We start from the raw sequence: 17,724 nt of genomic DNA, 5'->3' as shown, positions 1-17,724 counted from the left end.
ATATCTTAAAATGTCTGTATTAAAAATTGCTGCAGAATGAATGATAGAAAATATAAATATACCAATATTTACACTTTCTTCAGAAGTTATCATTACATGGCTTATGTCACAGGACCTTCACAAATAAAGCAGAAAGAAAAGTCAATCTAATATTTATTACACTCTAAGAAAATAATCAAACTAAGTTACCTGTGACTTGTTGCACTTACTTTGAAAGATAGACCCGTTTTTCTGTGAACCTGCCCTTGCCATGGACAGGGTCATTGCACTCCACATTCTGGATGACCTCTACACCTTCCCCTTTCTGAGATTGTTCATCACTGTGTTTAGCTATCATGTACAGCTGCCCTATGTGGTACTGAAAGATAACAAGAGACAAAAACACAATGAGACATAGTTGGACACTGTTCCTCACTGTGTTTAGCTGTCATGTACAGCTGCCCTATGTGGTACTGAAAGATACAAGAGACAAAAACACAATGAGACATAGTTGGACACTGTTCATCACTGTGTTTAGCTATCATGTACAGTTGCCCTATGTGGTACTGAAAGATACAAGAAACAAAAACACAATGAGACACAGTTGGACACTGTTCATCACTGTGTTTAGCTATCATGTACAGCTGCCCTATGTGGTACTGAAAGATAACAAGAGACAAAAACACAATGAGACATAGTTGGACACTGTTCCTCACTGTGTTTAGCTGTCATGTACAGCTGCCCTATGTGGTACTGAAAGATACTACAGACAAAAACACAATGAGACATAGTTGGACACTGTTCATCACTGTGTTTAGCTATCATGTACAGCTGCCCTATGTGGTACTGAAAGATAACAAGAGACAAAAACACAATGAGACATAGTTGGACACTGTTCCTCACTGTGTTTAGCTATTATGTACAGCTGCCCTATGTGGTACTGAAAGATACAAGAGACAAAAACACAATGAGACACAGTTGGACACTGTTCATCACTGTGTTTAGCTATCATGTACAGCTGTCCTACATGTATGTGGTACTGCAAGATAACAAGAGACAAAAACACAATAAGACATAGTTGGACACTGTTCATCACTGTGTTTAGCTATCATGTACAGCTGCCCTATGTGGTACTGAAAGATAACAAGAGACAAAAACACAATGAGACATAGTTGGACACTGTTCCTCACTATGTTTAGCTGTTATGTACAGTTCCCTATGTGGTACTGAAAGAGACAAAAACACAATGAGACACAGTTGGACACTGTTCATCACTATGTTAGCTGTTATGTACAGTTCCCTATGTGTTACCGAAAGATACAAGAAATAGAAAACACAACGAAACATAAGTAGACTCCCTGTGACTTTTCTTCTCTCTACTTCCAATTCTCTATGAAATTCAACTTCTATATTTGTACTTTGTCTTTCCTTTACTATTCAGTTACAGTCGTCTGATTTTTTATATAAAGAGTAGGTTACCTCCACTCCATCTCACATAAAAGCTGCACGTCCCTCTTGTATTTCATTGCACTCACACTCTCTCTTTCTTTTTCAACTTTTTTTTTTGTTTCTCTTTACGACTTCTCTCTGTCACTCTCTTGGTTTTTACATGTACAAGTATTTGCATCTTCCCATTTCCTTTTCCAAACTCCCTTTTTCCCCATTTTCCTCAATCTGCCCCCCCCCCCCCCCTCTCTCTCTTCTACAAAATAATGCATCTCAAGTTTTCCGTTCCCAGACTCTCTTCTGTATCTACCCAACCTTACGACAGATGTCAAATTAAAGTTAACGCAAAGTGTTTTCTCAAGATTTCATTCTACCTCAATGCAAAAAACATTTCCATTGACGTCAGAAAAACAACACTGGCATGAAATTGGAAGTCGATTAATTTTCATTTCATTTCTTGCACAGAAAAATACAGAACATGCATCCTTTTATTTGTATCAAGAAAAGCAAATAGAAAGATAAGAGGAAATGAAGTATGCTACATTGCTCACAACTTTTACTTTTGAGAATTCACAATTTACACGTATGTCTACTACATGTAGGTGTTTTCTCAAGAATGTGAAATTGAATGCACTACCGGTACTTAATGCTATCTTGCTTTCTTCATGCACGAATGTCTTTTTCAGCAAGTTACCTTGATTGAGTGAGTGAGTAGGGTACATGAATGTTTAATAATAAACCATTCAAAAGTAGAGGATTTCTCTACATGCACACCAAAGATTTCACTGGTTGGATATTTCTGCCAAAATTTCTCACTAAAAAGTCTACATGAAGTGAGGATTTCCACAACTTTAACTTTTTATGTTGTTGTAGAATAATTTTCTCCTTGAAAATGATTGTACTTTCGATAACATTTGAAAGTGGCTTCTTCTACTGAATTCCTTGCAATCATTATGTACAAGTACAAGAAACCTTCTACACTTGCAATAGAGCCCCAGGTTTCCCTTTCCTAAAATTACAATTCCACGTTCTTTGATGTTCTTTATAAATACATTCAAATGTTTTCTTTTCAATGAAGAGTACAAGACATACCAAAAATCCATTCAGCAAAATAGCACAATATGCAGTTCTAAGCACCTTTTTTTTTTTTTACAGTTCTGGATTCATATCTCAGAGTATAGGTCTCATGTCTCTTCTTGTAAGAGAATAAGAGAATAAATCACCTATCACAAAACCTCTCTATAAATTGGAATGTATGTGTGTATGTGATTTTCACCTCATTCTGATGCATTTCAAATATTCCATAATTTTCAATTCTCCAGAGAAACCTGGAGTTTAAAAGATTTTCTATCATGTAAAATATCAAGATTGTAAAAGAAAGTACAAGTTTTCAACATGGTCTCAACTCTCGTTATACTATACTGATTAGAGCATTTTTTGTTTAAAATTCATAATTTTTTATGGAATATTCTGCTTCTAAGTATAGTTTATATTATATCTTTCTCTATCCTATAAAACATATAGAGAATGAAAGTTTTCATTGAGTCTCTACTCTCGTAATGATCATACTGTTAAGCTTTTTGGTTTTATTCACCTTTTACATGGAATAGTCTGGTTTTAAGTTTTGTTGGTAATTCCTTCTCTGTGGCCTTTCTTCTGAATATGTTGCCATTTTCTCTGTCTGCCACCATTCCTTTCATTTTCTCTCTCAATTTCTCTTGCACTCTATTTCAGCCGGTCAATTGGTATATTTTCTCTCTACATCTTCCTTTTCACTCTCTCTTTTCATCTCTTCCCATCTCATTACTCTCATCAATGCCAATCAGACCATATCTCCTGAATAAGGATCTTGCTGATTTAGAAGCCAATCTCCTCCATCAAGCTGAGAGGTCTCAACAGTCAAAATATCCCTTTCTCCCATAAACCCATATTTCCACCAAGGCTATATAGCATAATGCAGCACAAGACTCAATGGCAAGGTTAAAAATGCCTGTCACACCTTGACGATTTAGCAAATGTATGCTGACAAAGGTATGGCAAGCCATTATATAATTTAATAATCTTTGTTGATATCAAGAATTGCCATTTCATGACAACATATGATTTCATATTCATTAAAAAAAAGGCTTGAAAGGGTCATTTACCCTTTAAAATGAACTGAGCACTGACAGTGATTTTTTCACCCATATTTAAAGCCATGTCACTCCTCAGCCCGTTAATAAAAGGGTGACTTACCCCTATCCACCCTTTCATTTTTAGAGTAAATTATTTAGTTCAATTAAATTCTTGGCAAACATTTCAGCTTTCCATACTCATGTCAGCTTGCCATATTCATGTCAGCATACACTGGCTATAACCTGGTGGGTGTTTCATATTAGCTGTTCATAAAGTTAAGTACAATTTACGCACAATAAGGTGTTATCAATCACTACCTAATATGGTGCATTTCAGACCTTAGGACTTCCAATGCACTTTACAGATATAAAATCATACAACATAAGTTTAAAACAATTGAAATTACAACATCATACTATGCTGAAATAGGAAATATTCCAGTATTTTGGTCTATGTCTTTATTTGCAATTTTTTTGGAAGCAATGAGCTAATAAAGAAAAGTCACTTCTTAAGCTAAATGACAGTAGTTGCAGTAAAACACTGATTTCATGAGAAAGTCTGTAAATCCAAGATTATTGCGATCATTAATTCTATGGAGATCCTCATATTGGCAATGCGACAAAGATGTTTGATGTCACTTGTGAACAACTCTCCAAATTACTTAAGTATATATTTCACTTAAACTGCCTCTTTTATCACATCTATCAGTAGATCATGTGTTCTTTCTACATGAGGGCATGTAATACATATTTTTACATAATACATCAAAGTTTGTATCACCATAAGAAAAAGCAAAAAGAGACATTTTGGGGGTATTTTATAGTCCATCAGAGGGAAAGCTGTTCACATGTGACATCCCACATCCTTGTCACATTGCCAATGGGAGGATCTCCATGGCTTTAGTGATTGCAATATTCAAACGTTCATATCTTTCTCATTTTTTGTCAAATTTTTCTCAAACTTTGTTCGTTCTTATTCTTTGATTTTTTTGTTCTGACACAAGACTACTTGTTCCAAAGTTTTCATTCCCCTTTAAGTATTACATGGTCAATTCCATTGTGACTTATGGGACATTTGATACTTTTTTCCACATAACTGAGGTGCATATCTGAAATAGTAGCTGCACAAACATGGATTTACTTTATTAAACTGTAAGAAGAATATTGAAACTTACTATATACAAAAATGTATGCTTTCAGCTTGTTTGCATAGGGTGCTATATCATCAGAAATGTCATTGTGACTTATGGGACGTTGATGGACCACACAAATTGAGCTCTTTTGTTCAAAGTGCCATATCTATCTCAGTTTTATGACAATGTTTTTAAATTTGGACTTGGAGATTAACCAGTGATAGTGCTCACTAACAGTACTTGAATTGGACTTGATTCATTTCATTTGTTTCAGTAGTTGTGTGCAATCGTGTGTGACTTATGGGACAAGTGAACGTGACTGATGGGACCCTATCTAATTTCATGGAATTTACATTTCCTCTCGATGACTTTTTGAGTCAAACTTAATTTCAGCATGAATAAATATTCCCTAATAAAATGATGCCTTTAATAATTCATGCCATTGTGTCAGAAATAAATTCAACAAAGGGCAGAAACATCTTATCATGCACTTCATTTATATAAAGGGAACATTAACCAAAAAAAAGCTTCCTAACTTGTCATCAAGTTTTAAGAACTGTAATCAAATAAGTACAAAATAATCAATAAACAATTACAATCATAAATATTTAGCAAACAGATGAAAAATGAACAATTAGAAAGAATGTACACACTTTCCATTGTGACTGATGGGACATAATGATAGGACATATTTGTTACAGATGGGGCAAATAAATGTTGCTTTTCTCTATCTGTCTCGTACAGTATGGTATTAAGAAAATGACCTTTACAGTGTATACATGTAAGAAAATTAAGACATTAATGCTGTCATGAAGTATATCAATATTCTTGTTAATATATTCTCTTTTGTGTCAAATGCTGATATTTTTCATTAGTTGTTGATGTTTATGATAAAACAGATGGATATCAGTGCACAGGCAAATTTTTGACAAAAAAATATTAATATTTTTGCATAAATTCTTTAAAAAAAAATTATTAACTGGACTGTCTAGAAAACGGTTGCAATCGATTTCTACTATCTAAACTGTACATGTATACATGTATAGTAAAAAGTGTATTCATTTACATGGAAGATTTTACTATTGTCTGTGCAAAAAATATGAAAATAATTGATTTTCATGAAAAATCCAAGATGGCTACCAAAAATTGCCAATTTGGAATCCCATGGGACACGATTTGACAAAGGGAACATCAAGATTCATTAACTATAGACTTCAGGCATTAAAAAAAATGTTGGTTAAAAAATATATCATGGGGGTGCACCCTATCACAACTTCTTTTTTTGCCAGCTGCTTGGGCTGATATGTCATCTCTTTCTTAGAAATTCTGAATGTCTGTTTTAAAGGACATCATCATTTATAGAGTACCAAAGTGATGATGTCAGTTGTCATGGTGTGATGGCGGCCTGGTTCTAAACAAAATAACCAGGGGGCCGTTTCATAAAGCTTTTGTAAGTTAGGAGCAACTTTAAGAATGACTAGTGATCCTTTCTTATATGCTAAAACATTGCCAATTTATGATGACATTTTTCACAAGGATCATCGGTCGTTCTTAAAGTTGCTCTTAAGTTACGAAAAGCTTTATGAACCAGTGCCCTTTTACGACTCTCAGAATGATGGTAACAACCAGGGACAACACACATCACCATTTTTGCAAACACAAATGTGTAAGACGATCATGCAGCTGCGACTAGGTTTAGAACTGGCCGATTCGATGTTCATGACATTGTGACATCACACTTCGGTCCTCCTTAAATGCGCATGTTCCTTTCTATTCTCAGGCGGTAGGAATGATTCTGAGAAAACTTGATTGCAAGCTTCTGAACAATTTTTTGGCATTTACAGGGGCTTTAATAGCTCTGCTCATGGTAGCCTTAAATGCATCTGAGGACTGGTGCTCTTATTTTGACAGGATCCAGAGGGTCGCTCAACTACAAAATTTGTGACTGATGGGACATTGACATAGGTTTTAATAGTTTCCATGGAACTACATGTATATACCAAGTTCACATCATATGTAAAACAGTGGATGCATGTACTCCAAGGGGACAAGAAAACCAAGAGAGTGATCTGGACCTAAAAAATGAATAAAAACTAGGGTGAAACAAACCCAATTTACCTGCACTCAGCTTTGCATGTTAGCGATCATATTCAGTTTTCTCCTTCTTTCTGGACTGGGCACACAATGCAAACTTTTTTTTTGTTCAATGCACTGCCTATGATATTCAGACTGTTTTTTCTGACAGTCAGCATACTGTTCTCCAGCTTTTAAGCATTCTTGTCTCTCTCTTTGCTGTCATGGACAGCTTTAAGGTGGCATGGTTTACGGACTGTATATGTGACTTATGGGACATGTGACTTATGGGACTTAAATCTATGTCCCCCCAGTATAGCTATTTCAAGTCCAATACAGATGCAGCTTGATTTGTTGATGCAAGCATGTACTGTGGTAGATAAAAAAGTCCAATACTTGTCTGCAGGAGTCTATGGCAGCATATGAGGGAAACTTAATGCTCAAAATTGTGACTTATGGGACATCAAACATACGCACCTTGAAATGTATTTTGTGCCTCACAGTTTCACTGCAGCGTGTAAAACAACACAGCTAATGGTAAATTGTTGCTTGGAGGTCACATGGACAGTGGAATTTTTCATCAGCACCCTTTGCTTGCCAGGTGCCAGGGATGGGTGAAAGTTGTACACTTTCTATGAAATCTTAGTACCAAAGTGCAACAGAGTGCACATTGCGTATTTTATGAATGAATAAGGGTATAGTAAATAAAGGTGTGTTTTTGTAAACCTTAAACTGTATACTTATAAACAGTATAAACAAAATTGCTCAGAAAAGAAATTTTTGAAAATGGAAAAATGCAACATTTGGCTGGAATTGACCACATGTAATATATCATCGTAGATCTAAATCTGTTATAGTTACATAAACTGAAATTTGTGAAATCACAAAATCTAAGCTGAAAAACAATCACACTAAAGTTCACCAACACAGATAGGCACATGTGGGACAGTGTGTATTATATTGCTGGAATAAAGACCAGACAGAAGTGCCCAAATCTGTGCTTATTTCTCAGCAATTACACAATTTCTTCCAGAATCCTTCGGCACATATTTTTTATGGGACAGTGTGTATTATATTGCTGGAATAAAGACCAGACAGAAGTGCCCAAATCTGTGCTTATTTCTCAGCAATTACACAATTTCTTCCAGAATCCTTCAGCACATATTTTTTATTCATATAAACAGACACTTGGGTGGAAGTCATTTTGAGATCGTTACCACAACTGGCATTGATCTTTAAAATTATGTAACTCATATCTAAAATAAATAAATATATTCTCAATATCATTTTTGTTTCTGTTTTACATGGTAACTATATTTTTTATATTTCATATTTTTTATTCATATAAACAGACACTTGGGTGGAAGTCATTTTGAGATCGTTACCACAACTGGCATTGATCTTTAAAATTATGTAACTCATATCTAAAATAAATAAATATATTCTCAATATCATTTTTGTTTCTGTTTTACATGGTAACTACTGCATCATCTGCATGAACTCAGCAGGACAGCTTTTTGGTGGTAAATGCCAAGCTGGTATTTAACCAATTACATAGGAAACATTTTACGTCTATCAAAATTTAATCAGGATAGTGGCTGCCCTATAGATGACAAATATTACTTTTGAGTCTTTTTATAAAAGTGGGGACAATGGCAGAGCGGGGATTCAAACTCATGACCTTGCGATTAGGAGTCCAATGCTCTATACCACTAGACCACACAACCCAATATTTGACTACATGTAGATAATGAATTCATTAATGAGGATAACTCTTTACAACCAGAACTATGTCGGAATTTGTCAACCTTTAATAGACAAAGTTTACTTTAACTAGAGTTCTTCAGCACAAAGACTAGCTACTTGTACTGAGATATCCAGGCTACCAGCTGGACAAGACATCATGATCAGCATGGCATTAAATAGTGGGAGACAACTGGTGGTATGCCTATGACCAATGACCTATAATATCACATGCTGGTCATAGCAAAGATATTATATTTTATAGACCAGCGAATAATATGCTGGTCATGGCAATAATATAGACCAGTGAATGCGGAAATGCTGGTCATGGCAATGATCATGAACTAGTAAATATAGAACTATATTGCATGATGGTCATGCTGATCATAAACATTTCATAAACCAGTGGATATGTCATGTACAGGTAGATGTAGCACTATAAATGCAGAATGGTCACTGCACTTTACACTACCCTATAATGGTTGGAGCAATGATCGTGAACATTCAATTCATTGACTAGTGAAAAGAACACTAAAATTGTCCAGTTGCCGAATGCTTTTATAGGTCATTTTCTATAGTTTATCACCACTTTTCCAATTAATTCTTGCTAGCTAATATATGCCAATCGTAGGTAATCATAGAGAAAGGTGCATAATTCATCATTAAATTTCATCAAATTATTTTTCTAAACTATGATATAATATTAAACAAATTATGATTAATATAATATATGAATTTTATGTGTATATTTGATTTATTATTGGTAAAATAGAATCTATAACAGGCAAGTGTAGATATCAAGATTGGTGTTGTGGCTCAGTGGATAAGTCTCTTGACTTTGAATCACAAGGGCCACAGAATTTGCATCATTTGGTAAGGTGTTTATCTACATTTGCCACTCTCCACACAGGTGTATAGTAAATGGGTACCCAGTAGGAAGGAATTCCTTGAATGTTTGAGCATCCGATCAGGATAGCAATGCTAAAGCCATGGCAATAGTATGCAGCACTTAGAAACATTTGTATTACATGCTGCATAAATGTTGCATACTATTATTATTCATCATCTACATGACCATGTAATATCGATATAGTGTTGCTGATGTCATAATGACGACCTCTATCCAGAGACTTCGAACCTATTCAAAAGAAGGACCACTTTGAAGAGGTGGTATTCCATACTGGGAAATCTGATTGTGGTACAGTGGATTCATTTTGATTCTCCTGTATTTATCAATGATATGATGTATATAACACCTTCCAGAATTATAGGAATCAGAATTGCACTTTAATTCTTTCCACTTTCACATTTTTCATAATAATGAAAAACAAATAAGATATCAACTGAAAGTACATGTGTGTGAAGAAGAAAAATCATTTTTATTTTTTATATTCTTAAGAGCTTTAATGAAATCTCCCACTCAATACATCAAGCCAGCCTACACCTGTATGTAAATGTACTCACATCACTCACAGCACTTTCCAATAAACCTTTCTATTCTTATATCCTTTATCCATTCAATGATTATCATGGAACGATCTTTAATTTCCTCCCTTGTTGGGTAGCATGTCAGATTTTCTCTGATATAATACCCTTGACAATATCTTATCAAATAGCCGATGGCTACAAATATCTTTAATTGAATCAAACTATTGATGCTCAATACACACCTACAGTACCTGAAGTGACAGTAATTTTAAAATAAACAATTTCAGTCCTGTTCTCATGACAAAGTTAAGAAAACAATAAAGGATTCTACATGTACATGTATGGAAAGAAAAAAAAATAAAATGAAAAGAAAAGAAAGAAATCAAGTATCATGAAGGCGGCCATGTCTTCTTTTATTATGGATAACAGAAAGCATCACTACTGCCCATCATCATAGTTTTTTTTCTACAATCATAACAAACTTAAACTATGAATAAAAAATGCACTTTCATGTTAAAAATTACAGTACATCAGAAATATGTGCATGTGCTTTATTTCTGGCTGCATTTTGAAAAAAACATCCAGCTTGTGAAGCCTAAAACCCAAATCCATTATTAAAGGTAATAAAATTCACATTCCCACTTGATATTACATGGTGCAACACTTTAACATCTTCATTAGATCAATGTGCACTGGCATACTGTGCACATGATAGTAAAGTACATGTATACTGAATGATGGTACTGTAGTATCCTGGTAATATAATGTAACCTTTGACCTCTGAATTAACAATCAAGAGTGAGAAAAAGTTTATCTGAGTAACTATTGGAGTGCAAATCTAGGGGAAACTTTAACTGCCCCAGGTCATTCCTGTATGCACCTACATGTAGGTTGCATGCAATGTGAAAGGCCATCCCTGGCAATCTAAATGATGGTGCGGTGCCAAAGTATAATAAAGTTGTTTTGACATGACATCAATATTAAGATAACACATGCATTTATTATCCCAAATATAAATTACATGTATTCATACATGTAAGAACATGTACAGGTAAAATCACATTTCTAAAGTGTTTCATGAACATAGGTCTATATAGAAATGATCTAAACTCCATCAAGCCACTGCCAAATGACATTTGAATGCCCTGATCTTCTCTTGCCTACAAAATTTCATACAAACTTTTTTCTGATGCCAAACCCCATCTCTCAGCTCAGGCCTGGATCTAGGTCTAAATATATAATCATCACCTCTTCCAATATACCAAACAGGCATCCCAAAGATATCTATTCCATTCCAAAAATATCTTCCCATCCTCTCAAGTTCTCGATTTCTTTTTCATCTCAATTTTTTTCTCTGACCAAACGTCACTGATCCCCAGACTTTCATGAGCTCTACAACGAAGCTCACACATTTCTCAGAGTGTGCCTTATGGGATTCGGAGATAGGAGAGATAGGCGTGAGATGGGAGGTCTAAAAATACATCCCTAATCAAATTGGACCGGTATCTCTTCCTTGATTCTAGGTATACATAACAATCAGTATATCATGGTCAGTCTTCTTAATCAGACAGACGTTCACTGGCATAAAAATACAGTGGGAGGAATCAAGATATCAGGAAAGTGACTGGAATTGAACCTCACAATTCAGAACTTTCTCGACTTTTCAAGTCAAAAAGTTGACAAAATCATGGCATGTACATACATGTATATGTACTTGCATTCCTTTTTCCACTAGAAATACTGATGAACATTTCCTGTAAATGTATGCTCTAAATATTGAATTTAATGTCCAAATCTTTGGAAAGGTAATTTGTTTACAAAGCTTAGCCAACGTTAGCAATACTGTTGAAATTTGCAACAATATCAACAGCATATTACCTGTGTGCAGTGTATGTACAGCTGTACATTGTGATTGACAAGGAAGAGAATACAAGTAATCATACTAATTACTATCATGGAGTTTTCAATGAAATGGAATGAAATGAAAAACAAAGTAAAGAGGATGTTTGTGTAAAAAATGATGATGAATATGATACCTTTTAGAGTTATCACAGTGTTTGTATAAGACGACTATCATTATCTCTGCCTAGCTCTGGGATGGGATAAGTGTTTCGTTCCGTTTACGTCACTTGACCGACTTTGGATTTAGGCTGCTCCTGTGGTGCCAGCCTCCAAGCCTTGGCGTCATTGGACTCGGAGACAACCATGATGTCAACTTCCAAAACCTCTTTAGGCTGATCTCATATCAGCTCAAGTTTTCAATTCATCCCACCATTTTCGATCTAGCTACTATCCCAATCACAACAATATCAAGATGTTTTTTTTTAAATGAAGATGCAAATACTAATTCTAAGTTATTTGTTGACTGTTCATCTGGTATAAACAACACTGCAAAATGTCCTACATGCTTGGACTTGTTTATGATTAATATTGCAAAATTGTGGTTGTTACTTCGATGTATAATGAGATTCTGATGATTCTTTTTTGTCATTCATTCAATAAATCTAAAAGGCTACATACAGGTGTACATGTACATGTATGTTTCAGTTTAACTTTACTCTACAGTGTATACTCTACATCATGTATATTGTACAAAACTTATTTTTGACACTTTTGAAGTAATACATGTAGGCTGTATAAGGGAAGGCTAACTCTGATGACATTCCAAAATACACTGTAGAATATGTGAAATAATTCAGTAAAATTTTACATATATATCGTGTAAAAATTCCTTTCAATAGCCCAATAAAACTACCGGTATTTTACAAAATCTTATACATTGTACATGTAAGCACTCCAACAACAAAAGCTTTAAATTTTGTTTAGAATTTTAATATGTCTTTTATTAAAACATAAAAATAAAATTTCAGACCTTCATTTTTGAGGAGCGCGATCGCACCGGCGCTCCTACTAAAAAAAAATAAGGAGAGCAAAAAATCGCGCTCCTAAAAAAAAAAGTTGCTAAAATTTCACATCTTTGAATCCATGAAATGGCCTTCTTCTTTCCATAATTCCTTGAAATTACTTTGATTGATTTGAAAACTATCATAAAAATGAAGAATATTCACCTCTTTCCCGACTCTGATTTTAATTTAAACTCGGTAAATATTGCAGTCCCATGTAGTCCCATATGTAGATTTTCATGGCAACACCATGGAAGTCTACATGTGGGACTACAATATTTACTGAGGTAAGTTCAAATCAGAGTCGGGAAAGGGGTGAATATTCTTCATTTTTCTGATAGTTTTCAATTAAATCAAAGTAATTTCAAGGAATTATGGAAAAAAGAATGCCATTTCATGGATATAAAGATGTAAAATATGAAATTTTAGCAATTTTTTTCTTTAAAGCAGGAGCGCGTATGACATCTTGTAAATGTATTGACGTGACCCAGGCCTAGTTTCACCACAGAGTAATTAATAGCTAACAGCTACTGCATATACATGTATACATATACAATGTTAAGAAAAATCTACAATTATCATATATGTATTGTAATGAATTGATTTGAGCTCCTCACGGAGAGCGATTATGAGGAGCTCACTTGAGCTCCTCAAAAAAATAAGGAGAGCAATTTATTAAGCTCCACGAAATTATTAATGTGAAGGACTGAGACTTGAATGTACATGGACATCTCCATACGTCTCCTTTCCTCCAACCTATGAAAAACATCCTAATATAGTATTGGGCCATTGTATAAAACTGTAAAAAAACCTGCTGAAAATAACATGTCCTGTATGCATGAATTGTTTAATATGACTAGACTATTTCCTCATGCAAATCAGATTCTCCATTATTTCTCGTCAGCTTAAGTTTAAACCACTAAGTGGAAACTACATGTAATAAACTATTGTTATCAAACTGCTAGAATCAATTTATGTGAACATTAAAAGCTCTGCAGTAAAATACAAAACAAATTGAAGAGGAAGACCGATTAAATACTTGAAATTTTTTTTCTTACTAAAGTGGAGTATGACCAGCCTTTAATATTCTTTACTGCACTGCCAGGACTAGCGTCTCTCATCCCCTGTTCATTTAGAGGAGCCGTGTAAAGTCCACTAATTGATTGTCAGTTTGATCAAGGAGTGCTCTAATGACAGATTCAAGTTCAAATCAAATGCAATGTACTCTGCATCTTCTAATGACTTCACATAGACTAGAGACTTGAACAAATCCTGCATCTTCTCTCTCTCTCTCTTGGGTCATTGGATGTGCCTTCACCATAAAAATGTTGAGGTACCAGTCAGTACATGTGGGAACAAATATTGGGAAATTATAAATGTTTAAAATCTTTGAGTGATTAGGAGATACACAAATTGCATCAGAGCAGTCTTTATAATTGATGAATACATTATCGTGGTGATAGGGTGCAGCAATGAACATTGATATTATAAAGGTACTATAAAGAAGTAGTAGAAGAACTTAAGAGAGAAAAAAAATGATATGAATGAGAATAGAAGGGAGAGCAGTGGTAGAAGAAAAAGAAGAGAAAGAAAGAGATGAAGACAGGGAGGAAGAAAGGGTAAGAGGAAAGAAGAAAATGAAAAGAAAAAGAAAAACAAACAAAAAGGTGGAAGAAAGAAGAGAAGAAAGATAAGGGAGAATGGCTTAAAAGAGAAGGAAGAAGTGAAGATGAAGTAGGAGATGGGGAAAAAGGGAAGTACAAGAAAAAGATGGAAAATGAAAAAAAATAGATGAAAGTGAAACTGATTTGTTTTTACTTTCTACAATTATCATTAAATCATATAGATTTTACAGTGATTTTCATTTTAGAATTATTAACTGAAATTTATCAAAGAGCAGTTTGTTTTAACAATTTTTCAATGCCCTCTGTAACCAAAAAGAATGATCAAATGAAAATATGGGTCTTACTGAGTAAAAGTTAAAATTAAATCATAGGTAGACAAAAATACTTGTACTGTATGTACCTAATAGCATTCTTACAGATTTATATTGCAAACATAGATCTACAAGAATTATGGAATGAGAAGGGGGCAGGGGTCAGAGTGTCCTTGACAAAATTGTACCTGAAAATTCTGATCAGGGAAAGTACTTCCTGAAATGGTGGTGACCAGGGATCAGGAGGCTACTGGAGATAACTTTCTTCACAGACTTTGTAGTATGTGACTCACTTGAGGCCAAGCTTGGGCCTTGACTACAACCTTTAACTTGTTTTTGCTTGAGAGACAAGTTTTGCTGTTCCTAACAAATCATCTACAACCTCTATCGATGTTGCTACGGAGACCTACCTCACACAATCACAAATGCTCATCCATCAGCTCTATAAGAATCTCTGTGGATTTTTAGACAAAATCTGTCAGTGTACCACAATCAACACTCGGGAGTTTTGCTCTTGAACATACAAAAATGCACATCAAATAAATGACAATGAACAGCTGGGCAGTCTTTGTGGAAAATTGGTACCGTAAACCTGAACAGCAGTTTTGTCCTCTAATGTGTAAGTGTGCTTTGTCATGAAGGTCATTTGACAAAACTGCATTTTCAATGTTTTTTAATCCATCAGGAAGCAAAAAATGTACTTCTATTAAAAGTCAATAACAAAAACCACATTCAAAATGAAAAGCAGGTCATTCTGATCACTTCATAGAAATAAGAAACATGAAACTCCATCCTAGTAATGCATTGCAGTACATACATGTACTAGTACACAATGTAGGCTCATTTGAAATTAATTCTTACTTGAAACAATGTTTAGTGTAAGCCAAGGAGGGCACACTTTTTGTAAGTGCACTTTATAAATACTTGACCTAGTCTAATAGCTGTAGAGAGAGCTAAGATGACCCTCTTCACATTATCATTTATAATCCCCTGTGTATAGGCCTATATCTTGCAATTTTTAATAGATTTTTTAAGCTGATGACAATATTTGTGTACTTGAGTATTGCATCAGTGATATTTTGGGAGGCAAGATGTAAACATATGTATTTTGTCTAATTGATTACCTGTATCTCAAGGCAAAATAGATACATACATGTCTCGATGGCTTGGTCAGGGCTCAGCTGAATGACAAGTGACCATTCATACACCCCTCCTCCTGCATTGAATTATCAATCCATAATATTCTGAGTTCATTTAAGTCAAAGTCTTGTGTGTGACATGCATGGTACCACCCTGCGCTGTAGTGTAAATGTAACGTTAGTACGTCACAATGTAGCGAGGATTACTTCATCAAGTTCCTGAATAACTACTGCAGAAATTACTTCCAAGTACCAACAGGCCTATAAATTACTACAAATAATATTTTGAATTACATCATACAGCTATGCTGCCGTACTTTGGCAAAAGGAAGCAAGTTACAAAAGTATAATTTGTTGCAAATGAGCAATGTGTGTTTGTCATCTACAAGTACATACTGTAGGCGTCAATGCGATTTATTAGCATATTTTCTTCAATATCATTCCTTAGATTTAGAAATTAGAACAATAATTTCTTCCCCAAATTGTGCCTGAAATGTTCAAAGGGTTTTTCAGAAACAACAATAACTCAAATTTGACCAATTTAACAGCATATTTTCTTCAATATCATTCCTTAGATTTGGAACAATAATTACTTCCCCAAATTGTGCCTGAAATGTACAAAGGGTTTTTCAGAGACAAGAATAACTCAGATTTGACTGATGTGTCACTTGCTTCCTTTTGCCAAAGTTGGGCAGTATGGGTAATAAAGTAATATTGACTGGCAAGTCTGGCATCAATTTTGGGGGAGATACCAATTTAATACCAAATGAATTTTCCTCAGTAGACCCACATTGCCCTTGTCAAGACTTGGGACAATATCTAATTTAGAACATTATATCTTCCTTTAATAAAGCCAGTCAATATCATGTTTTTAGAACTAAAAATGATTAACAAACTAAAATCAAAATCAAACACATTTCTTGTGTGTTCCTCTTCAGATAAATGTTTTAACATGAATATGAAAATTCAGAGCCTTGTTTGAAAAAACCCAACATTCCTACATGTCCATGTGCATGACCTTACATTCACCTTTAACTGTGTCAAGAAAATTTAAAGACAGAATAAGTTTTAAATATTACATTTATACCTTCCACCCAGATTCCTGAACAATAATTGCTTTATTATACATGTATTAATGTTTGCAGATCGCACTTTGGCATTTGTATTTACACATATTAAATACAAGTTGAGGCTATAATATTGTCCATCAATGCAAACTATATTGTTGATATCAAACAAATAAATGAAGTTTATGAGTTCAGTAGAGTGTAAATTGGGTAAACAGAGTATTACAGACAAAGGTAAAACTTGGCTCTACATTACAATCCATAATTGTTTAGCATGTTCATAAAATATACTTACAATTTTATTTGGTTCAGTAAAAAGGCATGACCTACCTAACCTACAAACAATGAAAGGTATTAAACAGACAAGTTCTAAAATATTAAAAAGTTACCTGGATCAATAAGAATTTAGCCAAAACAGAACCTGGAAATTATTTACATTGTGTGCATCAACTTTCATTCAACCTTTTCTCAACCCCCCCCCCCCACATGGAAGCTTAATAAAATTGCCACCCAGATGTTCAGATAATTATCTCGTCACTACATCTCATAGGGAAAAAGATGTTCAGATGACAAGATCTCGGATCTCGTTAGGTCTACATCCTGTGGGAGAGATGATGAGATGACAAGATCTTGGATCTCATCATGTCTACATCCTGTTGGAGAGATGATCAGATGACAAGATCTCGGATCTCGTTAGGTCTACATCCTGTGGGAGAGATGATGAGATGACATAGAACTCGTCATGTCTACATCCTGTGGTAGA

General features: G+C 34.5%; 1 protein-coding gene across 1 annotated transcript in view; it reads right to left on the bottom strand.

Annotated features, from left to right (window-relative positions):
• The window catches only part of LOC121422302 (cytoplasmic phosphatidylinositol transfer protein 1-like), a 76,755-nt gene that overhangs the window by 51,651 nt on the left and 7,380 nt on the right, over window positions 1-17,724 (bottom strand). Inside the window, exon 2 of the mRNA XM_041617246.1 lies at window positions 210-358. Within this exon, the coding sequence (XP_041473180.1) occupies window positions 210-358 (149 nt within the window). The remainder of the gene's footprint in view (window positions 1-209; window positions 359-17,724) is intronic.

Source organism: Lytechinus variegatus, chromosome 10, assembly GCF_018143015.1.
Source record: "Lytechinus variegatus isolate NC3 chromosome 10, Lvar_3.0, whole genome shotgun sequence".
Taxonomy (NCBI): domain Eukaryota; kingdom Metazoa; phylum Echinodermata; class Echinoidea; order Temnopleuroida; family Toxopneustidae; genus Lytechinus; species Lytechinus variegatus.
Note: the sequence above shows the minus strand (reverse complement) of the source record. Positions and strands in the feature narration are given on the sequence as shown.